The 22,835-nt window shown below is 58.7% G+C and overlaps 2 protein-coding genes and 1 non-coding gene across 3 annotated transcripts; 2 read left to right on the top strand and 1 right to left on the bottom strand.

Annotated features, from left to right (window-relative positions):
* Positions 1 to 64: 64 nt before the first annotated feature.
* ILF2 (interleukin enhancer binding factor 2) lies at positions 65 to 6,584 on the bottom strand. The gene is made up of 14 exons (XM_016141321.2): positions 6,478 to 6,584; positions 5,742 to 5,801; positions 5,488 to 5,530; positions 4,927 to 5,031; positions 3,967 to 4,044; positions 3,519 to 3,621; positions 2,845 to 2,910; positions 2,440 to 2,556; positions 1,944 to 2,022; positions 1,609 to 1,696; positions 1,170 to 1,231; positions 980 to 1,094; positions 710 to 800; positions 65 to 567 (listed from the first exon to the last, which is right to left on the bottom strand). The coding sequence occupies exons 1-14, from the start codon at positions 6,480 to 6,482 to the stop codon at positions 407 to 409; spliced, it is 1,173 nt and encodes a 390-aa protein (XP_015996807.2). The 5' UTR covers positions 6,483 to 6,584; the 3' UTR covers positions 65 to 406.
* Positions 6,585 to 6,817: 233 nt separating this feature from the next.
* TRNAM-CAU lies at positions 6,818 to 6,889 on the top strand. The gene has a single exon. It is a non-coding gene; the product is annotated as a tRNA-Met (tRNA).
* Positions 6,890 to 11,011: 4,122 nt separating this feature from the next.
* NPR1 (natriuretic peptide receptor 1) lies at positions 11,012 to 22,835 on the top strand. Its single transcript, XM_016141345.2, has 22 exons — positions 11,012 to 12,508; positions 13,118 to 13,317; positions 13,803 to 13,916; positions 14,299 to 14,434; positions 14,760 to 14,851; positions 15,606 to 15,741; positions 15,886 to 15,970; positions 16,503 to 16,623; positions 16,994 to 17,068; positions 17,186 to 17,263; positions 17,661 to 17,765; positions 18,002 to 18,073; positions 18,180 to 18,336; positions 18,572 to 18,727; positions 18,989 to 19,157; positions 19,731 to 19,877; positions 19,953 to 20,076; positions 20,230 to 20,298; positions 20,581 to 20,755; positions 20,957 to 21,055; positions 21,580 to 21,671; positions 21,819 to 22,835. The coding sequence occupies exons 1-22, from the start codon at positions 11,803 to 11,805 to the stop codon at positions 21,879 to 21,881; spliced, it is 3,171 nt and encodes a 1,056-aa protein (XP_015996831.2). The 5' UTR covers positions 11,012 to 11,802; the 3' UTR covers positions 21,882 to 22,835.

Raw genomic sequence — 22,835 nt, 5'->3', positions numbered from 1 at the left:
CAATGAAGAGTGTAAAAAGCAAGCGGGAAAAAAAGGTTGCTAGGTGCCAAGGAAAAACTAGATCAAGAGCCCTACTAGGAAGTACTTTAATCATTTTTCCTAGAAAAAAATTTCCAGACATCAACAGTTCATATTTCAACAACAAAGTACTGGTTGAGAGGTTTCTGGAAGCTGGGGAGTTTACAGTATTAAGGAAGAAAAGTTGGTATCTTGCTTCACTATAGATGGGGGGATTCAGGCTACTAGGCCAGTGGCAGAAGTCTGTGGGACACTTCCTTCCATAGAACTCTGTTGTTTTTCCCCCGTCTCCCCATCCCTCAGAAATGCCACCATATAAAGCCCAGTGGCAGTTAGCTTAGGTTCCAGTCTTCCTTCCCCTTGGGTAAGAAAGAGGGTGAAGGGAAGGTCACTCCTGAGTCTCCATGCTTTCCTCCTCCTCTCCTTGAGGGGGTTCTTCTGTATTCTCCTCCTCTTCCTCTCCTTCCTTCTTCTCTGGTGGCTTCTCATAAGCCTTTTCTGAAGGTGTCACTATCACTCCATCCCAGGTAGATATTTCAGAAGCAAGATCTAGAAAAGAAAAGGTGACTTCAGACAAGTAGCCCAGCGTACAGGTCCCGAGCTGCACAGTGGGGACACTTAAGACGTGGAGCAGGTCACAGCTGCTGTGCAGACAGAGCCCCCAGACCCCTCGCCCATGGCGCTCACTCACAGCTGGCATCGCCCTCCTGGCCAAGGATCTTCCTGAAGCCACCGTGCGAGAGGATTCGGACCAGAGTCTGAGCTGTGTAGCAGACCATGTCCTGCGGGAGAGCAGAGCGAGCATAAATGAGCAGGCAGACTCGAAGTACCTTGTTTGACTAACAAAACCAAAATATGAGAACCCCCAAATCCTTGATCTCTACAGATCACATTCCCTTTGCCTCTGACCGGAGTATTCTAGGGTGGGGCACAGCAGGGCCTCTGCGAGCTGTCCCAGTACCTGCTGTTCCAGAGTCATGACTGTGTGTACCCTGAAGTTGCCACTCTCACAGGGGTCCGTGATGCCCATCGACCCTGGCAGGAACAGTCCTGCGGCCAGAATCTGCAAGCAGCGCCTGAAACACAGGGCAGTGTGAAGAGCACACGAGACGGCCGACACCCGGCCCCAGCCCCCGAGACGCACGCGGTACCTGTACGCCACGTTCAGGGCCAAAGGCTGTCTGGTGGGGTTGTTCATCACGGCATAGTGCCCCTGGAAAAGAGTACATGCAGCAGGTGGGCCGCAGACGTGGCACCAGATTTTCAAGCAAAACCCTTAAACTGTTACGAGGAAAGCTGGTTATTCAAGGTCTAGCCAACGTGGAAATGTTCGGAAGCGATTCTGAAGTGTCTGCTGAGCCAGTATATTCTCCCCGTTATCACGTGAATGATGTGACAGCAGTAATAAAATGATAAAAGGGCAGCGATAACCACTCATTTGACACTCCAAACGCCCCGTGAACAAACTTCACTGGATTTCTTATCCGCCAGTGAGATTTCTTTGAAGCTTCACAAAACTTCAGATTCTAGTAGGTACAGTAACCGCTGCTAAATAGGGGTAATTGGGAACCCCGACTCCCCTGTACTCACGAGCAGGTCGAGGATCCAGGGTGTGAGGGGCTCAAAGCCAGGAAAACGAATCCTCAGGTCCTTCAGCAGTCTGATGAGGACTTTAACTCTGAAGAGGGACCCAAGGATTAAAAGCCATGCGATCACGTAGCACCCCCACACACCTGAGCTACAGAGCTGGAGCTATTTCTAGAACCAGGGGGGGTTCTTTCTCTCCATTTAAGTTTGGTTACTTGATATAAAAATCACACTGCAGACAGAAGACTGAGTAAAAAATTTCCATGGGAGAAGTATGGGGCACCCCGCTATTCACTGTACTTAGTAGGGTTGGTTATCTTGGGCAGGGAGGGACTCACGTGGACTGAGAGGCATTTTCCTCGAACCAGCGGGCGTGTCGGATGGCTGCCAGGGCGCTCTGCAACACCTTGATGTCCACTGGAAGACAAGCGCGACAGGCCAGCGTGAACCACTCCGAGTGAGCCAGCACCGCACCCCTCCGCCGCCGCTCAGCACCCGGAAGGGGGCGGGACAGTAACTCCGGGAGCCTCCCCTGGGCCTCGGACCAGCAAGTCACTTATCCGTGCTTTTCTCCACAAGCCAACCTCCTGCATAAACACTCCCTGGCCTCATCTCTTAAGTCCTCGGAGTGCTTTCCTGGCCATCCTAGCTGACGGTTTCACCAGCAAGCTGGAAAACCCGTCTCCAAATTACAGAAGGAGCGAGCAAAGTCTGGGGGCGAACGCGGGTCCCAGCAGGTTTTCACATGGCACCGCCACAAGTTACGTCAACAGCGACTTTACAGCATGTTTGAATTTCCCCCAAGTTTCCCAGCAACGGAGGACAAGGACCAACAGTGGAGCTCCGGGTCCAGCTTCCGGAGGTTGGGCGGCACTGTCGTGATGAGGATCTTCACCGTCGCGTCCGACGAGCTGATCTCGAAGCCAGTTTCATTGGTCAGCATTGTCAAAACTGAAAGAGAACCGCAAGCGCCGGCTCGATCTCCATCGCGACATTAGGTCCAGGGAGGGACGCGGGCGGGTTGTACACGCAGCAGGAGTCCACAAGGAGGATGTGGAGCCCAGAGTTTTAAGAGGGAGGGAGATGACAGGGTTCTGAACACGGGCGACTGCAGCCAGAACTGCCCGACACAGACCTCCGCGCTCCTCCCCTCCCGCCCCGCCGGTGTTGGGCGTGGACTTGTGAGTTCGGAGCCGGCTCCCGTGAGCACGACACACACATTGGGGAACAAACCCAGACCTTCGGACGGGTCCTGCGCTCTGAGGCTCTCCACGACTTTGTTCCCTAGGGCGGCGACCGCTTCCACTAGGACAGGAGAGGAGATACGACAGTCACTACCGTGCACACATCCTGCACACTCCGGGCTGTTCTGCACTGATTCCTGCCCCACGTGCAAGGCTGAAGCGAGGGCAAGAAACAGGCAAAACACTCACATGGGGAAACTAATGCCTGGACAGAGCACCTGGACGGCTCAGGGGGCTCAGGGCGCGGGACACCTCCCACACCCACACCCCTTCTCTACAGTAGAGGGGCGCTGCTGCCGCTTTGGGCTGAACAGCTCTGGGGGCGGAGGGGCAGGGCCAACCCTGCGCCCTGTAGGATGCTTGCAGCCTCCCTGGCCTCCACTGCTGGACGCCAGTAGCTCAAACATCTGCAGCCACTGCCAGTGACCCCAGAGGGATGCAGGCAACAGCAGCCCCAGTGGAGGAACACTGTCTTACAGTAACTGGCCACACGTTCTTTCAGACACACGCTCCAGAACGTGTCCCTTATCGCCCTCACACATCAAAAATTAAATTTCCCGTGTACCTTCCAAATAGTCTTTTCCCAAAGAAATTTAAGCTTTAAAGGCCCCTATGTCTCAAACCCAACTGCTATATTCTGTCCTCACGGCCACAAAGAGGTCCACTCACACGTCGGCAGAATCTTTAGGATCACCACCAGGTCGGCCACGTTGTGCCCCGTGGTCATCGTTCCTTTTTTATAAGATCCCACCTGTCGGACTTCTTCAATTTGCTGTTGGAAAAGGGATTTTAGAAAAAAAAAAAAAAGGTGAAAAGACTGGCTAGTTCCTCTCAGAACGCGATTACAACACAGCTCCTTATTACCCAGATTTGGAAGCTGCAGACGTCAAATTACATCACCAAAACCACGTGAAAAGCCTGACACGTCGTGGTTAGCTGATAACAATGACACAGGTCTCGTCCCCAAGATCACTACTACGAAGAGATCCCACTGTACGTCCCCATTTTGGGTTTGGCTTCGGGTAACAGGGAAGGAAAGAATTCAGAGACAGGAGGCGACAAAATGTCCGCGCTGCCACAGCCGCCCTTTCCCAGGGCTAAATCACCCAAAACTCACCACTTCAAATGTCCCTGGAGCCACAATCAAATTGTCAATCACGTTGTTTATTTTTGTCACCAGAGAGAGGATAGAGGCCTGAAAAACAGCAGGAAACGAAAATGACCTGAGGCGAGAAGCTGCTCAGCTTCTGAGTGTTTCCCCCCCCTCACCGCTGCCACAGGCAGAGTCAAGGCCGACACAGCGCTGTGGACACCTGACCCCCTGGCCTCGCATGTGCCAGAAGAGAACGACTTTCTGATCTCAAAGACAAGGTCCCCAGTCAAAATTTGCTTATGTTCTCATCCGGCACCACCCCTCCATCCAGTGAAAAATGAGAACTACAGTCTCCCCCCTTATCCGCGGTTCTGCTTTCCGTGGTTTTGGTCGCCTGCAGTCAACGTTGTCGAGAACATTAAATGGAGCATCCCACAAATAAACAAATAAAAGTTCTAAACTGCACCGTCCCGCTCCGGACACACAGCACCTCTCTGTCCAGCACATGCACGCGACATACGCTTCCGGCCGGCAGCCCCCTTGGTGATCAGAGTCCAGGAATCACAGTGAGCACCCCTTACAAGAGCCGGGGCTGCGTCACACGCCTGCACCTCATCTCACCCCAGAGGCATCACCTCCCATCGTCACAGAAGTTCAATACAATACGATGTTTTGCGAGAGATCCGGTTCACGTCAACTCTTATGTTGTTATAATTGTCCTGTTGTTAGTTAACTCTTTACTGTGCCTAATTTGTAAGTTAAACTTTATCATAGATCTGTATGTATAAGAAAAAAGACAGTACGTAGAGTTTGGTACCGTCCACGGTTTCAGATACGGAGGTCTCGGAATGTATCCCCCATGTATACAGGGGGACCGCTAAGAACCCTCCATGGAGTTTAGGCTTTGATGACTAACCTTGCCTGTAGTTTGCACTCCCCTAACTTTCTTAGAGGACTTGCAGGAAGGAAGCCAAAAGAACATACCTGTTCAGCAGAATTAGGAGCAAGGTCCTGATTCCTCTTCAGCAGGGCCTCACTGAAGGAAGTTTCATCAGGCGCTGGCTTGACCCGGGGGAAGGCCATCTCGCACTAAGGCAGGAATAAACAATTATATACTCTTTGTCAAAAATAATACACAGGAAGTTCTTTTTCTGTTGCCACGATAGAAAATTTTTTTTAAAAAAGTTCCACATTTGTTTTTCTTCCTTAAGATGTTCAAACAAGGATACGAGTTGGAAGAATAGCCATAATTTAAGCTCTTGCTATCTATATATTAACAGATAAACCAGAGATAACTTTATCCAGAAAAAGATTACAACCGCTTTACTACCAACAGTAGCCAAGGAATCACCTTACCCACAATGCCTACAGTGTTTCTGTACATAAAGCAACACACAGCTAACTCAAAATCCCAACTCCATCCACGAATCCCTTTTCCCACCATCTGACTTCATCGACAGGGAGGTGCCGGGCTCCATGAGCCTACAAGTGAAAAGTGGACAGGCTCCAGTTCTGTGTCAACGGAACAGGGACCACGATACTCACCAAATAGAAATCGAACGGGATGTGTGGCACAAAGGGCCTGAACCTAAAATAAGGAAAACAGTCCAAGTTATTAACCACAGAAATCAAGTGACTTAGCATAAGGGGCCAAACTCATTTAGCTCTCCTGCGGTTTCTAAACCACACCTGGATCTCACAGAAGCGGGTAATAACATGAGTCGACACCAAACAAACTCCTGCTTGGATGAGGGAAATGGAAACGAACCAGGGCAGAGACGCTAAAACCTGTCACTCACCCTCCTCCTGGGCCTCCTCTGGAACCAAAGCGCCCCCCACGACCTCGGCCTCGGTCACCCCTAAAAATGCAAAAACAGACTGTAACTTGTTTTGCCCTCGTTAAAGGAATCTCTCCACCATCATTTCAAGTTGGCCCATCTCCGTGGCTCTGGACTTTCCTTTGGAAGCCAAGACTCTCCTTTCCCCCTAAAACTTCTCCCCGTTCCAAATGCCCAGCCTCACGCCCCTGACCTCCTCCTTCTGGATAACTTAATCACGACCCCCACAAAATAATGACGGGGCTCAAACACCGAGCCCTTAAGAGAAATACCCCATAATCCTGGGTACTTCGGAGACTAAAGTGACCGCTCATTTACTCACTAACGTAGTACAACATTTAACGACACATCCTGTCAAGTACTTGGCCCTGAGGATGAATGAGGCACGTCCCAGCCTTCTCAGCGTATACGGGGGGGCCCGGGGGGGGCGCCTCCTAGGACCTCTCCCCTCACCTAAACCCCTCAGAGGCCAGAGTGTGGAGCCCGCCTCCCGGCCCTGGGCCCCTCCGCCTCCCGAGGCCCGGGGTTCCCCGCCTCCGCGGCCTCCGACCTCCCACTCGCCCAGACCTGGGGCGCCCGGGTCTAGGGCAGCCCCCCGCACGTGGTCCTTGCAGGTCCTCCGACTCCCTTCGGCCCACCTCCCCAAGGCTTCCGGTCAAATGCCCCTAACCTTCCCAGAGGAACCCAGCGCTCTCACCTCATGGCGGCCTACACAGCGAACAATGGAGACCACTCCAACCGCCCCCTTCCTCGGAGGAGCCGATGCCTGGAGAGGCGGCTGGCCGGCGTGTCCCAACAACCCGCCGCGCGATTGGCGCCCGCCCGACGCCTCTGCTCATGCCCATTGGTTTACTGTGACAAGCCGGCTTGGGAACCAATAACAAAAGCCTGCGGTGTCAGAAACTAGCCAATAGGAGCAGAGTCCACGGTAATGGCGATTTCTTTACCAGGCACTAGGTGGCGCTGTATACAGACGTGAGGACAGCGACGACGTAGACCACTTTCTATAGGAGCAATGAGCGCTCGAACTTTCAGATAGCAGAGTGGCGCAGCGGAAGCGTGCTGGGCCCATAACCCAGAGGTCGATGGATCGAAACCATCCTCTGCTATCGGATGTTTTCCTTCTTTTACTTAAGACAGTACTTTGAAGTTCAGCGGTTTCAGAAAATGGAAACGGCATCCTTTTTCCTTCTCCTCTCCCAAAAAGACAGCTTTGGGAAGCTGTTTTTGCAATTAGCTAATGAAATGGGAGAATACGAGGGCACTTCAGGCAACAGCGAACACACACTCCACAGAGGATGGGCATTTAAGAAAAGGAAGCTGTACGGTGACTGAATCTGACGGGAGAGAACGCTGATGGTGAGGCCCTCGAAGGGAAACTGAGGCAGCTTCGGCAAGCGGTCTCGGAAAAAGAGCGAGGACCCGACGCGTCCGCGGCCCGGATACCCCGTCTCGGGTCTTCGCGCCCCGACTGCGGACCCCGCCCTCCGCGAGGTCCCCTCGGGGTCCGCACGCCGGTCCCCACGTCGCCACGCGCGTCGCCTGCCGCGTCGCCCTCTTTCTCCCCTACACGCCTTCTTTCGCACTGATTCATGTTTACTATTCCCTCTCCGCCTCTGCTGATGGAAAGTTACGCCCTTTTTATACTCTTTTAGTAGTAGTTACCCTAAAAATGACGACTTGCAATCCTTGACCTAGCGAAGCCTAATTTTATGCAATACTTTTTACCCTCTTCTTGAAAAATGCATGAATAATTTAATTCCATTTACCACCGTCGGTCACTCCCTTCAGTATTCTATGCTATTGCTGTCATGTAATTCTTTTAAGTACTTCGTTGGTGTTAAATTTACTATGACAAAATGCACAGATCTTAAGCCCACAGCTCGATTAGTTTTAAGTCATGAAGTCCGTCCATGCAACGACCACCCCGGTTAAGATAAAGAACATTTTTATCACTTTAGAACGTTGATGCATCTGATGAGTTTTGATGAATTCAAGACCTCCAACTGGCTGAGTCACACCTAAGACATTTGGGTTGGTTCCAGTTGGAGGGCCGTTATCAACAAAGCTGCTATGAACACTTTTGTACAAGATTCAAATGCATTTCTTTCTCTTGGGTGTAGGCATATATGATATGTGCACAGAATTTAGATTCTATGTATAGTCTCAATCCCACAAGACACTGATACGTATTAATTAAATTAGTGGCGACTTAGAATTACCAATTTTAATGCTCTTTACGCCTCCCTGAAGTGCCAACCATTCATCTGAAATAATATTCTTCTCTTGAGAATTTGTGCCCGTTCGCTGGTAGCTAACTTTCTTGATTTTGATTTGTCCGAATATGTCTTTATTTCACGTTTGTTTTTGAAGGATATTTTTTTCTGGACATGGGTTTCTAGACTGAGAGGTTTGTTGCTGTTGTTGTTGTTTTTTCCAGCACAAACAGTGGCGCTTCTCATTTTTACTGTGAGGGGGAAAAAAAAGTTACCAATCTAACAGTTGCCCCTTCGAAGGTAATCAATACTTCTTTCTATTTTAAAGATTTTACTTTGATTTAAGATCCATCAGTTGCACTCTGATAGATCTAGATGTGGATTTTTTCCCCCATCTTCTTTGAGGTTTGATGAACTTGAATCTGCGGCTCAATGTACTTCACCCATGTTTCAAGTTTCTCAGCCATTATCTCGTCAAGTGTTGCTTCTATCCTATGATTTCCCTCCTCCCTGGGCTCCAGATAAAGACGTGTCAGACCTCACAGTATCTTCTATGCCTCTAACCCTCTCTTACGTTCTTCATTCCTTTTTATCCATGCAGCATTCTGGGTAACTTCTTCTGTCCTTTCTTCCGGTTCATTACTCAATCTTCAGTCAAATCTAACTTGCTGTTGAACTTATTAATTGGTTCTGAATTCTGGTTTTTTAATACTTTGGCTTAGGATTTTCTAATTCTGGTTTATCCTACTCTTAGGTCCTTTTTCCCTAGGAGTACAACCTTCCAGGATCCTACCCCAAAACAAGAAGGTGGTTCGCCAGGGTTCTCACCTCTAGGGACATTTAGACTCCAATTTTTGCCTTGTTTGTCCCACATAGCCTATTTTCTACCACCAATCTAGGATCAGAAAATGATCTCAGGGTAAAAGGAGTCCCCGCTGCTGGTCTCGCCTCCCTGTTTACCTGTCCTTTCCTGTTCTCACGCCGATAATTCTTCACCGTTATACTAATTCTTTGATTTTTAAAAGTCTTTCATCCAATATTTCTAGTTGTCTTCAGCTTGGGGATTAGACAAATGATCCAGTCCACCATTGTTGATGGAGGAGCTCAATCACTGAATTAAATATCTAGCCCAGTCATTTCTCCTGAGCTCTGTTTCCCCTAATCCAGTGACCTATTGGACACCTCCACCTGGGTTTCGACAGGCAGCTCAATCAGTAGACTGAAATTGTTACCATCTCCCAAAAACCTGCTTCTTCAGCTTCTCAACGAATGGTCCAATGTCACCTGCACTTCAGTTATCTGTGTACCGTCTTCTCTTCCTTAAGTCCAACTGATTCTACTTACAAAACATCTCCCTATAGCCAATAATACTGTCTTATGCAGTTAAATATTTAAGAGGGTAGATCTCACGTTAAGTGTTCTTAATACACACATACACACATGCACGCACACGAAAAGACACAGGAAACTTTGGGAGGTTATGAGTGTGTTTATTACCTAGATATCGTGGTGATGGTTTCATGGGTGTATACATTTGTCCAAACTCATCAAATTGTATACATTAAATATGTGCAGTTTATTGGGTATCAACTACACCTCAATAAATTTTTTTTTTAACTTCTCAATCTCTTATCTACCTCTGGATAGGAGCCCCACCTCCCTTATAGGACAAAGACACTTCTGTCGCATAGAAGCTCACTGGAGCTGCCCTCTGCTGCCCTTCCTTGCCTCTCTTCCTCAGCCATTCCTAAGTGCACACAGCTCACCTCATAGATCGGGGCTGAAAACATAAACTACTGCAGTCAGTGAGGCCCCTGACCCAGCAGGGTGGATAAGAACCATGATGAGCTGGGCATCTCAAGGAGGTGACGGATGCGTGGTTCCAGCTGCTCGTCCCCAGAGAGATGCAGGACATATAGCACCAGCTCTGCAATATTTCAGGACAAGTCAGAACTCCAAGAAATCATGTGCCATCCGCCAATTTCTAAGTGTGGACAATTAAATTAAAAATATATAGAGAGAATGCCGGCCAAACAAAACACCGTCTGAAAGTTGGTCCATGGGCTACCGTTTGCTCTAGACCATGAGAATATTCGAAATTCACCTAAAACTCTCTATATAGGAAACATACTTCCGTGTTCTGCTCTCTCTGCGCAGAATACCTTTTTGGTCCTTCCACCCTTGTGAATCATTTCCATCTGGAGACTTTCTTGGCTCCAACGCAGGCCACAGAGTCCTCGCCGTGGCCCCTTAGCCATGTATCCATCTCTCTGTTGTGGTGTTTAACGGTATTACATTACGGCTATTTATCCCAAATGGAGCTCCTCGAAAGTACAGACTATATATATGCCTCCTCCCCGCGCTCTCCCCCCTCAGCATCTAGCTGGTGCTTAAGGCGTACCAGGCCCCCTGTTTGCTGATGGTTAGTTTGCGGACCTCGGGTCCCGCCAAGGCGCAGGGTTGGAGAGGCGCGCGGCCCGAGGCCGTCAATGACGCCTGCCGAGCATTAGAGGGCAGGCTGATTCCACAGCGGTCGGGTCCAACGGTCAAGTGGCCCAAAGCTGCTCCCCAATTTACGCCTCCGCGGGTCATTTCCAACACCATCTTCCACTGCCACCATAAACCCCACATAACAATCCTTCCAAACTCAAAACACACAGTCACACTCCCGGAGCGACCCTGAGGTCACAGGTCCCCTCCAGCCGCTCGCTGGCTCTCGCTCCCCTGCCTACAGCCCTCTGGGAACGACAGCGTTAACGCCACCCTTCCACCTGGCGCTTTTCCTCCGCTGATTCGCTCAATAGGGAGGGGAGGACCCTCGACCGCCCGGGTCCAAGGGACCCTGGGCTCACTTACTTTAGCTCTTTTCCAGAAACGGGGCCCCCTCGCGCCCCACCCCAGGCACACACATCCACGCCTTTTCCTGCCGAGATCCCGAACCAGCACGTCTTCCTCTTTTCCCCGGACCGACCCAGGTAGGAGGGGAGGGGCAAGGGGAGGGCGCAAGGGGAGGGCGCAAGAGGCCCGCGGTGCTCCCGAACGCCTCGGTGCAGTCCTCCTTCCCGTCCGCGCGAAGGAGCCCCTCCCGCGGGGGCCGGCTCTCTGAGGGCGCGGACGCTGGGCGGCGGAGCAGCGACAAGAGGGTCTGCGGGGACAGCGCGGGGTCGGTGGGCACGCGAGAGCCCGCGACTTGGGGGCGGGGAGGAAGGAGTTAAAGGTCCGGGGTTGGCCCTGCTGTCCCCGAGCCTGGGAGGGGAAGCGGCTGGGAGGGAGTGTTCGGAGCTTGGCTCGGGTCCTCCCCAGTCCCCCCCGGACAGCCGGAGTCTCGGGCCGGCCGGACGCCGCGTCTGGCGCACTGGCCGGGGCCGCTCTCCCGCGCGCACACCACCCTCGCTCCCCTTCCTCCCTCGCGCCCTCTCCCACTTTCCCTCCCCAGCGCGAGCGAGTGCGCTCTCTCCTGACACGCACGCGCGCGCGCGCGCACACACACACACACACACACGCTCACAGGCACGCACACGCTCTCGCTCACTGGGTCCCCTGGGCTCCGGCGCGCCCCTCCTGGCGCCCACCTGCCCCGCGGAGCCCTGGGCTCACCCCGCCGTCACGCTCCGGGCCGCGGGGCCGCTCGCCCTCCCGCCTTCGGCGCCGCTGGCCGTGACCGTCGCAGCTGGAGCGCACGGCGTGTCCTGGGGTGAGCGCCCCCGCCGCGCTCCGCCTCCCTTCCACCGGGGCGCGCCCTCGACGCACAGGGACCGCGGAGGCCATGGTGGGCGCGTCCTGCCGCCGCGGGGCCCGCTGAGGCCATGCCGCACCCCGGGGGCCGCGCGGGCGCCCGCCTGCTGCTGCTGCCGCTGCTGCTGCCGCTGCTCCGGGGCGGCCACGCGGGCAACCTGACGGTGGCCGTGGTGCTGCCGCTGGCCAACACCTCGTACCCGTGGTCGTGGGCACGCGTGGGCCCGGCCGTGGAGCTGGCCCTGGCCCGGGCGAAGGCGCGGCCCGACCTGCTGCCGGGCTGGACGGTCCGCACGGTGCTGGGCAGCAGCGAGAACGCGCGCGGCGTCTGCTCCGACACCGCCGCGCCGCTCACCGCCGTGGACCTCAAGTGGGAGCACGAGCCGGCCGTGTTCCTGGGCCCCGGCTGCGTGTACGCCGCCGCGCCCGTGGCGCGCTTCACCGCGCACTGGCGCGTGCCGCTGCTCACGGCCGGCGCCCCCGCGCTGGGCTTCGGCAACAAGGACGAGTACGCGCTGACCACGCGCGCCGGGCCCAGCCACGCCAAGCTGGGCGACGTGGTGGCCGCGCTGCACCGACGGCTGGGCTGGGCGCGCCACGCGCTCGTGCTCTACGCCTACCAGCCGGACCACGACCGGCAGTGCTTCTTCCTCGCCGAGGGGCTGTTCCAGAGCGTGCAGGAGCGCCTCAACATCACCGTGGAGCACCTGGAGTTCGCCGAGAGCGCCCGCGAGCACTACGCCGAGCTGCTGCAGTTCGTGCAGCGCAAGGGCCGCGGTGAGCGCGCGGCCCGGGCCCCCGGCGCGGCCGCTCCTCTCCTGCTCGCCGCGGGCCCTGACTCCCGGGCGGCCTCCTCGGGCCGCCCAGCTCCGATGTCCGTGTCCCCCTCTTGCTCCGTCGCCCGCTCTTCCCGCCCCTCTGCGCCCCTCGCCCTCCCAATCCCCTGCCCGCCGGTCCTTTCGCAGTTAGCGCGAGCGCGGGCCGGCCCGCTGCCACCCCGTCCCGTAGTAGGTCCCACACGTAGTAGGCTCAGTTTCCGTCGCTTTTTTCTCGCCCGTGTTCTGTCTCTTCCCAGCGGCCTTCTCCCCGCCCCCACCTGCCCTCGCGGCTCCCACACACCCGCTCCCTCCCTCGCCCGCCCCGCTGACGCCACCTCCCCACCTTCGGGCTCCGGCCGGCTCTCGGCTCTCGGGGGGCTCGGCCCCTTCTCCCCTCCCACCGCCTGCTCCCGCCCTTCGCCATCTTTCTGCTGCCACAGCCAGGGCCGAGACAGAAGTTCCACTTATCCACCACGGGGTCTCAGACTGTCCCAGCTTCTCTACCCAAGGGGGTCCGCCTCCCCCGGACCTAGGCTTCTCTCTCCGACTCCCACCTCCTGCTCCGCAGTTATCTACATCTGCAGCTCGCCGGACGCCTTCAGAAACCTGATGCTTCTGGCCGCGGAAGCTGGCCTGAGTGGCGAGGACTACGTCTTTTTCCACCTGGACCTCTTCGGGCAAAGCCTGCAAGGTGCACACGGACTTACTCCCCGCAGGCCCTGGGAGAGAGGCGACGGGCTGGATGTCAGTGCCCACAAGGCCTTTCAGGTGAGTGTGGGGGCGGGGCTCGCAGACCGTGGGGGCTCTGAGCGAGCGGCACGCACTTCCTGGGCAGTGCGTCACCCACCGTGCCTGTACGGGTTCCAGAAAAGAGGTTTTTGGTGCTCGCAGGGAGTTAGGAGAGTTGGGTGACAACGGGCAGGGGACCTGGGGCAGGGGCTGTATGGATGGAGGGCAGGGGAGGCCAAGCAGATTGGAGAAGAGCCTCGAGGTGAAAGGCTGCCCCAGTGCCGCAGACAACAGGACTGGGAGAAGCCACCCACTGGACCACCCTTCAACCCTCACACACACACACACACACACACACACACACACACGCTCCCCAACCCCGTTTGGAGCAGGCGGCACCTCACCCCAGGGCGTGGGGCCCAGTCTGACCTTGGGCTAAGCAGAGCCGCTCGTCCGGGAGGTGGGCCCCAGGGTACCCGGAGGACTGGACAGCTTCTAGCTCACCCCTCTTCGCTCTTCCTCAGGCCGCCAAAATCCTCACATACAAAGAGCCAGACTCCCCTGACTACCTGGACTTCCTGCAGCAGCTGAAGCGGCTGGCCCAGGAGCAGTTCAACTTCACAGTGGAGGACGGCCTGGTAGGGGGGGCGCTGGGCCCCTCGCACGCGGCCCCCCAGCCCCCACTGCACGGCCCCCTGCCGTCCGGGTATTCCCAGCTTCCCCTGCTTTCCCTTCCCATTGTCTCCGTATCTTTTCTGGTGACCTGGGGAGGGGGCGGGGGGGGGAGCAGTGGGGACAAGTTGTTCAGCCTCTGACTCTCACACCTGCCCTGTCTGCCCAGCAAGATTCAGAGGCGGTGGCATATGCGGAGGCGTCTTATAAGTAGCAAAGTCTCCATCACATGGGGACATTTTCCCTGTCCTCTTCCACGCTCCCAGCGGGCCCCCCCCCCCCGCCGCAGCACCCCGCTCTGGGCCCAGCGCACACCCCGCCCCACCCAGGCTCTGCTCGTCCCTGCAGGTGAACACCATCCCAGCGTCCTTCCACGACGGGCTCCTGCTCTACGTCCAGGCAGTGACCGAGACGCTGGCACATGGGGGGACTGTCACCGATGGCGTGGGCATCACCCAGCGGATGTGGAACCGGAGCTTCCAAGGTCAGGGCCTGGAGGTGGCAAGAAGGGGTCGCCTCAGGGAGCCGCAGCCCCGCGCACGGCGGTGGCGGCCCCACACCCGCCTCGTGCCCTTCCCCAAAGTCTGCCCGCTCCCGCCAGGCCCTCCCGCCCCATCTCCCCAGCTCCGTCAAGATGTCCCCCGATGCATCCAGCCCCACTCATTCCCGCTGCTGAGTGTCTGTCCCTTTGATGTGTGTTTGGAGGGCGAACAGAGACAGACGATCGAGCGATGGAGACGATGGGGGGGGGGGGTCCCTGAACCTCTTTCCACTCGCTCCAAACACAGCCATCTTCCTCCATGCCCCAGGTGTGGCGGGATACCTGAAGATAGACAGCAATGGAGACCGGGAGACTGACTTCTCCCTCTGGGACATGGACCCTGAGACGGGCGCCTTCAGGGTAAGGCTGTGCCCCCAGAAGACGGTGCCGCCCCCCGCAGCCGGCCACGGCATTTGTCCGCTCTGCAGTCGCTCTAACCTGCCTGGTCACTTACCTTAAGTAGAGCCCTGGATAAAAGAGCCTCGCTCCTGTCTGGCAGAGCAACGAGGCAATGGCACGATAGAGCCACAGGCATTACCCTTAGGGAACCCTAGGACTGAGGAGAGGGCACCGCCCTGCCCCTGGGAAGTCTGGTGTTTCCCAAGGCTGGGCAGGACCCAGCCCAGCAGGGACAGGCCGAGGGGGGCCGAGGGCTGAGGTAAACGCACGTCGTGGGGGTCTCAGTGCAGTCAGGAACAGGAAGCGACAGGGGCGCAGGCACCAAGGAGCAGATGAAGCAGGGAAGGCTTCCTGGAGGAGGGGCACATGGATTAGACCTGGGAACAGAGCCAAGAACACTGCCTTTCCTTGTTTTCTATGAGCTTCAACCCAGGATTATAAACTCCCTGAGGGCAGGGCTGGGTTCTGTACAGTTTTCTTTCTATGGAGTTTTCTTTTTTTTTTTCTTTCTTTCTTTTTTTTTTTTTTTTTTTTTTTTAAGGAGTTTTCCAGTTTTAACTCTAATGACGGGGTTTAGGTGTGGGGGCTCCCTGTACCCGCTGGCATCAGGGGTTTGGTAAATAGTTGGCAGGAGGTGGAGGCAGGACCGCCCGCCCCCCCCGACGGGAGGCTGCCCCGACTGCGCCGCCTGCCACTCCCGCCCCCCCACCCGTAGGTCGTCCTGAACTACAACGGGACTTCCAAAGAGCTGGCTGCTGTGTCCGGGCGCCGACTGCACTGGCCCCTGGGGTACCCGCCTCCTGACATCCCCAGATGCGGCTTTGAGAATGAGGACCCAGCCTGCAACCAAGGTGCCTGGAGACGCTGCCCCCACATGGAACTTTCCGGGGAGACGCCCTCCTCCTGCGGTCCGTGCACGGTCCCAGTGCGCCGGCTGACAGTTAGAGGGGTCTGACCGGAGCCCCTCTTGCCACCACTTCGGCCCTCTCTTGCAGCCCACTTTTCCACCCTGGAGGTGCTGGCTCTGGTGGGCAGCCTCTCCCTGCTCAGCATCCTCGTCGTCTCCTTCTTCATATACAGGTGAGCCTCAGGGCGGGGGTGGCGAGTGAGAAGCCTGGAGCACCAACGGCAGGGGCCCTGGCAGGCCCCCCAAGGGAAGGGGGACGGGGACAGCAGAGGAAAACGGGAGGTGGGGGAGACAGAGACTTAAAAGCCTTAGGGCCCGGGAGAGAGAGGAGGAGGGAACCGGGCTAGGAGTGGGGGCTGGGGGGTAGGGTCTGAGAAGGTACAGCAGTCGAAGGCTGGCATCGCAGGGGTGTGGGTGGTGGCAGTGGGTTGGCTTGTCAGCCCTTCCTCCTCTAGCAGACCCGATTGGAGCAATGGCTCAGACCCTTTGGGATCGGGTCCCTGCTGACCGCACAGGGACGATAAGCCCCCAGGAAGATAAAAGGGCTCCGGTCCTGCTTTCCTGTCCCCCATCTGCTGCTCAGCAGAGCCGCGGGGCTGCCTCGGCACAGGCAGTGGTCCCAGGGCTGTGAGAAGGGGCTGCGGGCAGAGCACCCCGCCCTGGATCGGGGCTCAGATGGGTTCAGGCGCAGGTTTCACACCCCAGGAAGATGCAGCTGGAGAAGGAACTGGCCTCAGAGCTGTGGCGGGTGCGTTGGGAGGACCTGCAGCCCAGCAGCCTCGAGCGGCACCTTCGGAGCGCGGGCAGCCGACTGACCTTGAGTGGGGTAAGGACACCGGCGGGGGGAAGGGGAGAGGGGCAGTGCCTGAGGGGTAGGAGGAGAGCAGGTGGCAGGGGTCTAGGCCCAGCTCTGCTTTCACTTGTTGTGTGACCTTGGGCAAGTCCTGTTTCCTCTCTGAGCCGCCTTAGAGAATGGTTACACCTACAGAGCCTCCCTCAGAAGGCTCATTCAAAGACTGAAGATAGTGTGTGTGAAACCATATTTAAAAAAAAAAAAAAGTAAATGGGAGGATTTCGTGGCGTGGAACGAGAAGCAGAGGTAAGGGGGTAGAGAAGAGCAGCACTCCGGCCAGCGGGAGGGCGAGCCGGCTGTGGGGCCCGTGGGCTGACTGTCCCTCTGCCCGCGGCCCCCTCAGCGAGGCTCCAATTACGGCTCCCTGTTCACCACCGAGGGCCAGTTCCAAGTCTTCGCCAAGACCGCGTATTATAAGGTGGGCCTGGGGGCTAGGGCAGGGGCGGGACAGAGGGTTGGGCTGCCAGCAGCAGCCGGAGTCCCCAGGGCACAGGGCCACCTCCTCACAGTGACAGTCTCCCCGTTCCCTGCCCAGGGCAACCTCGTGGTTGTGAAACGCGTGAACCGTAAACGCATCGAGCTGACAAGAAAAGTCCTGTTTGAGCTGAAGCATGTAACGTGGGGCAGGGAGCTGGTGGCCCGGGGAAGGGCGCGGGGGGCGGGGGGGGACGCGGGTAGGCTGGCCAGCAACACCGGCTCTGCAGGGGCCTCGGCTTGTCCGTAGTCCGGATGTTGCGGGTGGAAGGAGGGGACCATGGATGAGGAGGGGAGGCGGGCGAGGTCCCGGAGGAGGGTCTTCGAGGGGCCGTACTCGAGGCCTCAGGGGGCACAGGGATTGGGAGGCAGAGGGAGCGGGGAGCAGAGTCTAGGCTAAAGAACATGCTGGAACCACCAGGGGAGTTCCTAGGAGGTCTGCGGAGCACGAATAGGGAATTAGGAAGAGCGAAGGGATCCCGGTGGGGGGGGGGCGCTGGGTGAGTAGCCAGGCCTCCGCGGGCTCCCACCTGCAGATGCGGGACGTGCAGAATGAACACCTGACCCGGTTCGTGGGCGCCTGTACCGACCCCCCCAACATCTGTATCCTCACGGAGTACTGTCCCCGTGGGAGCCTGCAGGTGAGGGGACAAGCGGTGTCGGGGAACCTGGTCTCGCCCAGGCTCTGGCCCTGCCTGGCCCGCAGACCCCGGGCAAGCCTCTCGCTCCCTCCGACCTCCGTTTGCCCATCTGTAAAGTGGGAGTGGCTGTAGGCAGGGGCACTAGAGTCACGCCAAAGCTCTGACCCGGCCCAGGCCCCTGCTCTCTGCACCGCGGGCGTCGGCAGGGCATGGGCCCGACTCTTGCTGCCCGGCAGGACATTCTGGAGAACGAGAGCATCACCCTGGACTGGATGTTCCGGTACTCCCTCACCAACGACATCGTCAAGGTGGGTCCGGAGGAGCCGGCTGTGGAGGGCTGGGGGAGGAGCCCGCCACTCCCAGGCCTGGCCTTGCGTGGACTCGTACCCCAGACCGTGCCTCCCGCATGCCCAGGGGATGCTGTTTCTACACAACGGGTCCATTTGCTCCCACGGGAACCTGAAGTCGTCCAACTGCGTGGTAGACGGACGCTTCGTGCTCAAGATCACCGACTACGGGCTGGAGAGCTTCAGGGACCCAGAGCCAGAGCAAGGACACACCCTCTATGCCAGTGAGCCCAGCCCCGCTCTGCGCCCGGTTGGCGCCCGCCCGCCGCGGGGAGCCGCAAAGCCTGCCGATCCAGCCTCAGCTCGCCCGTCAGCGGAGGGGGAGGCGGACCAGTGGTCTCGGGGCCCCCTCTAGCCCCAGCACCCCAGATCGGTCGCAGCCACGCCCCCTAGCCACATCCTTGGTTCCTTTTAGCTTCGGGGCCCTTGGCCCTGTGACCGCTGACCTCTGACCCACAGAAAAGCTGTGGACAGCCCCCGAGCTCCTGCGCATGTCCTCGCCGCCTGCGCGCGGCTCCCAGGCCGGCGACGTCTACAGCTTCGGCATCATTCTTCAGGAGATCGCCCTGAGGAGCGGTGCCTTCCACCTGGAAGGACTGGACCTGAGCCCCAAAGGTGAGAGGGCCATGCTGTCCCCTACCCGGCCCCCGACCCCTGCCGCAGGCTCGGCTCGCCCCAGCCCTGGCAAGAGGGACCCCCGGAAACGCCGCTGCACCTTCCTCTGGGTCGCTCAGCCACCGCCCGTTGCGCCATTGCTGCCGGTGACCCTGGCACAGACTGGCCCGGGTCCCTGCGGGCTCGCCTGCCCCATACCCCGGTCCTCAGCTGCCCCTCGGCTGCCCCCCGCCCCTCAGCCCCGCTCCCCCCGCCACACAGAGATCGTGGAGCGCGTGATCCGCGGCGAGCAGCCGCCGTTCCGGCCGTCCCCAGCCCTGCAGAGTCACCTGGAGGAGCTGGCGCACCTGATGCAGCGGTGCTGGGCTGAGGACCCGCAGGAGCGGCCGCCCTTCCAGCAGATCCGCCTGACGCTGCGCAAGTTCAACAGGTGCCGGGAGCCCCGCGCCCCCCGCCCCGCCCCCCCCAGCAACCCGCGCTTCAGTCTCGCCCCTGCAGTGAGTGGCCCAGGCGACCCCTTACATGGCCTGCTGCGACCGCCACGGCCTCGCAGGCCCCTTCGCCGCACCCTACGACCCAGCTGTCCCACAGTCCCCCACGGTCCCTCGTTTTCTGTGCAGAGAAGACGGGGCCTCCCGCCTCCGCTGCAGCTTCTGCCCGCCACAGGAGCCCCCACTCCTGCCGCTTCCTGCTCTCCACGCCCCCACCACCCCGTGTGCCCTCCTGGGGCCTAGCGTCCTGCCCCCGTGGCTCGGGGCCTCCAGATACAACACTGACCCCGCGCGCCCTCCCGCGGTTCCCCATCGACCCGGGTCCCTTCAGCGTCCTGTCCCTCCTCGCTGCGTTCACTTGGGCTGAACGAACTCGCCAGGACGCCGGACGCTTCCGGCTTGACCCCCCAGTCCCAGGGATGAGCTAACTTTCCTCCTCCCCTTTGCCCCTGCACCCCTCCCCCGCTGTGCCCGCAATCGGCGCCCCCATCCCGCCTGCCCGCCCGCCCCAGGGAGAACAGCAGCAACATCCTGGACAACTTGCTGTCCCGCATGGAGCAGTACGCCAACAACCTGGAGGAGCTGGTGGAGGAGCGCACCCAGGCCTACCTGGAGGAGAAGGGCAAGGCCGAGGCCCTGCTCTACCAGATCCTGCCCCAGTGAGTGCCCCGGCTGCTGCCGCCCCGCCGCCCCCGGCCCCGCCCCGCCTCACCCTGTGACCCCTGGCCCCTCAGCTCGGTGGCTGAGCAGCTGAAGCGCGGGGAGACCGTCCAGGCCGAAGCCTTCGACAGCGTGACTATCCACTTCAGCGACATCGTGGGGTTCACGGCCCTGTCAGCGGAGAGCACGCCCATGCAGGTGAGTCAGGGTGCAGCCGCAGCCGCAACCACGCAGGTGTGCTGGGCGGGCGTCTCCACCCCGCGGGCCAGTCTCTGGTTCCGCTTTTCCCACCCGCCCAAGCCCAGGCGGGGTCCCTCACCCCCTGCCCCCTTCGGCTCTCTTCCCTTCCAGGTGGTGACCTTGCTCAACGACCTGTACACTTGCTTCGATGCCGTTATAGACAACTTCGACGTGTACAAGGTGAGGATGGGAGAAGGGATGAGAAGGGACGGACAGACAGACAGACTCCGGGACAGAGTCAGCGAGAGGGGCAGGGCAGAATGACATAGAATCCGTAAGGGAGGAGACCAAGGGACACAGGCAGAGGCAGTGTCACGGGGAGGCCCTGGAGCAGGCAGAGAATCCGCGGGTTCGGGGGAGGAGGAACCAGCGGCCGGCGGATGAGGGGACAGAATGACAGCGCACGAGGTGTCCGGGGCAGCCCAGGGAAGAGACGGTGCAGCCCTCTCGCCGCCCCCACAGGTGGAGACGATCGGGGACGCCTACATGGTGGTGTCCGGGCTGCCAGTGCGCAACGGGCGGCTGCACGCGCGCGAGGTGGCCCGCATGGCCCTGGCGCTGCTCGACGCCGTGCGCTCCTTCCGCATCCGCCACCGGCCCCAGGAGCAGCTGCGCTTGCGCATCGGCATCCACACGGGTGAGGCCTAGCGGAAGGCGTGTGGAGCCGGAGCCGGGTCCCAAAGGCTGGAGCGCGGGAGGGAGGCTTCTTCCCACCCGCCTCATCCCCCCTCCCGCCTCTGCAGAGCGCCCCGGCCCCGCCCTGTGGCCACCCTCCGGTCTGCCACCCACCTTCCTTACCACCCTCCCTCCCCTCGCTGACGCGCTTCCCCACCTCCAGGACCCGTGTGCGCCGGCGTGGTGGGGCTGAAGATGCCCCGTTACTGTCTCTTTGGGGACACAGTCAACACGGCCTCAAGGATGGAGTCGAACGGGGAAGGTATGGTGTCCACCCTCTAGATGGGGTGGGGGGACAGGGTAGCTGGAGCCCGAAGCCCCCGAAGCACCTTGTGCCTGTCCCATCCCTGTCACCTCTTAGCCCGGGCTGCCCCCGGCTCCCGCTCCAAGGGCTCGCCAGGCGGATCGCCTTGAATCTAGTCATCAGCTGAGGTCCTAGCTCCATCTTGACAAGCGCTGGACAGGCTGTGCAGGCAGTGTGCACAGCCCCAGCAGCAGTCCCGGCCTCGGGGCCCCTCCCCTCCTCCCGGCTCAGGGCAGCCCACTTGGGGTGAACCTCGGCTCTGCAGCTGCCCCAGCCAGAGTGCCACATGTCCCCGAGCCTCTGCTCCCCTCGTCTGGGACGCGGGAGTAAAACATGTACTCACCAGGGTGACAGGGAAAAGCCGTAAAACATGACGAGCCCGTAACTGCCAGAGGAGGGAGGGAGAGCATCTTCCTGCCCCACAGTCCCTGCTTGCCCTCTCGCATCCCTTAGCCTCCTTTGTCCTCCCTCGTCCTACTCAGCCCTGAAGATCCACCTGTCTTCTGAGACCAAGGCTGTGCTGGAGGAGTTCGGGGGCTTCGAGCTGGAGCTTCGTGGGGATGTGGAAATGAAGGTAGAGAGGGGAGCCCCTGCCTCACCGCCCCGTGGGGGCCCAGAGGGGGTGACCGTCCTCAGCATTTTTCTCAGCGGGCCAACCCCACACACAGCGTTTGGGAAAGTGCATGTGCCGCTCCCCACCCCAGCTTCTCTCTCCCTCCAGGGCAAAGGCAAAGTTCGCACCTACTGGCTCCTGGGGGAGCGGGGGACTAGCACCCGAGGTTGACCCGCCTCCCCTCCTGGCCTTTGACGCCTGCTCTCCCTGAGCCAGAGGTGACGGAGAGGTGCCAGGCCTCAGCCTCGCCTTCAGCAGCCCCCCATTGCCGAAGCATCAGAGAAGTGGTTTGAAAGCTCAGGTGTGCTGACCTCAGTGGAGACACCACCTGTCACCTCGGAAAGGGGACTGGTGTGCGGGGGAACGCAGAGCTCACAGGACTGGACCGAAGCACATGGCCACGTCAAGGGGCACACAGGCAGGCACCACGCCCGCTCTCCGCCCCACGCCCTGCGGGCTGGGCTGGGGTGTGGCTTCCTGGACCCTCCCGCCCCTCCCACGCCCTCCCCCCTCAACCTCGCTACACTGTGACTTTCATGGGGAGGGAGAAGAGCCACCTTGGGGGAATAGGAAAAGGAACTGTAGGTGAATCTAGGGATGAGGGGAGTCCCCATCTGGGTCTAGCCCACAGGCCACGAACCCCCATCAACCATCCCCCCCCCCCGATGTCAGATACAGCACGCAGGGAGGGGGCGGCATGGCATGGGGTGCAGGGGGCAGGAGGGGCGGCATGCAGGCCTGTTTGCTTTGCTTCTCCTGAGAGCGGAGACCATTAAAATCTTGATTCCAGAGACAATGTCTCTTCTTGCGGGAGGAGAGAGGGTTGCCAGAAAACACAGGCCATGTTCCCCACCCTCTACGTCTGATAAGACGAGCTTCTACAGCTTGGAGCGCAGTACCTGAGGAAGGCCGCCCCCCGCTTCGGAGTCTCCCCAGCAGTGCTGACACATGGGTCCCAGGACCCACTTACACCATTAGGAGTTATGGAGGGCCCCAAAGAGCTTTTGTTTTTGTGGATCACATCTATCGATAACATACCATTTTAGAAATTAAAACAAGCCCTGTCAGCTCATTTAAATAACCGTAATAAACCCATTCACGTGTTGGTAACTTTTCACTGCTTTA

Source organism: Rousettus aegyptiacus, unplaced genomic scaffold (genome assembly GCF_014176215.1).
Source record: "Rousettus aegyptiacus isolate mRouAeg1 unplaced genomic scaffold, mRouAeg1.p scaffold_m13_p_17, whole genome shotgun sequence".
NCBI lineage: Eukaryota > Metazoa > Chordata > Mammalia > Chiroptera > Pteropodidae > Rousettus > Rousettus aegyptiacus.
The sequence above is the reverse complement of the archived record's forward strand: the minus strand, read 5'-3'. Positions and strand labels throughout refer to the sequence as shown.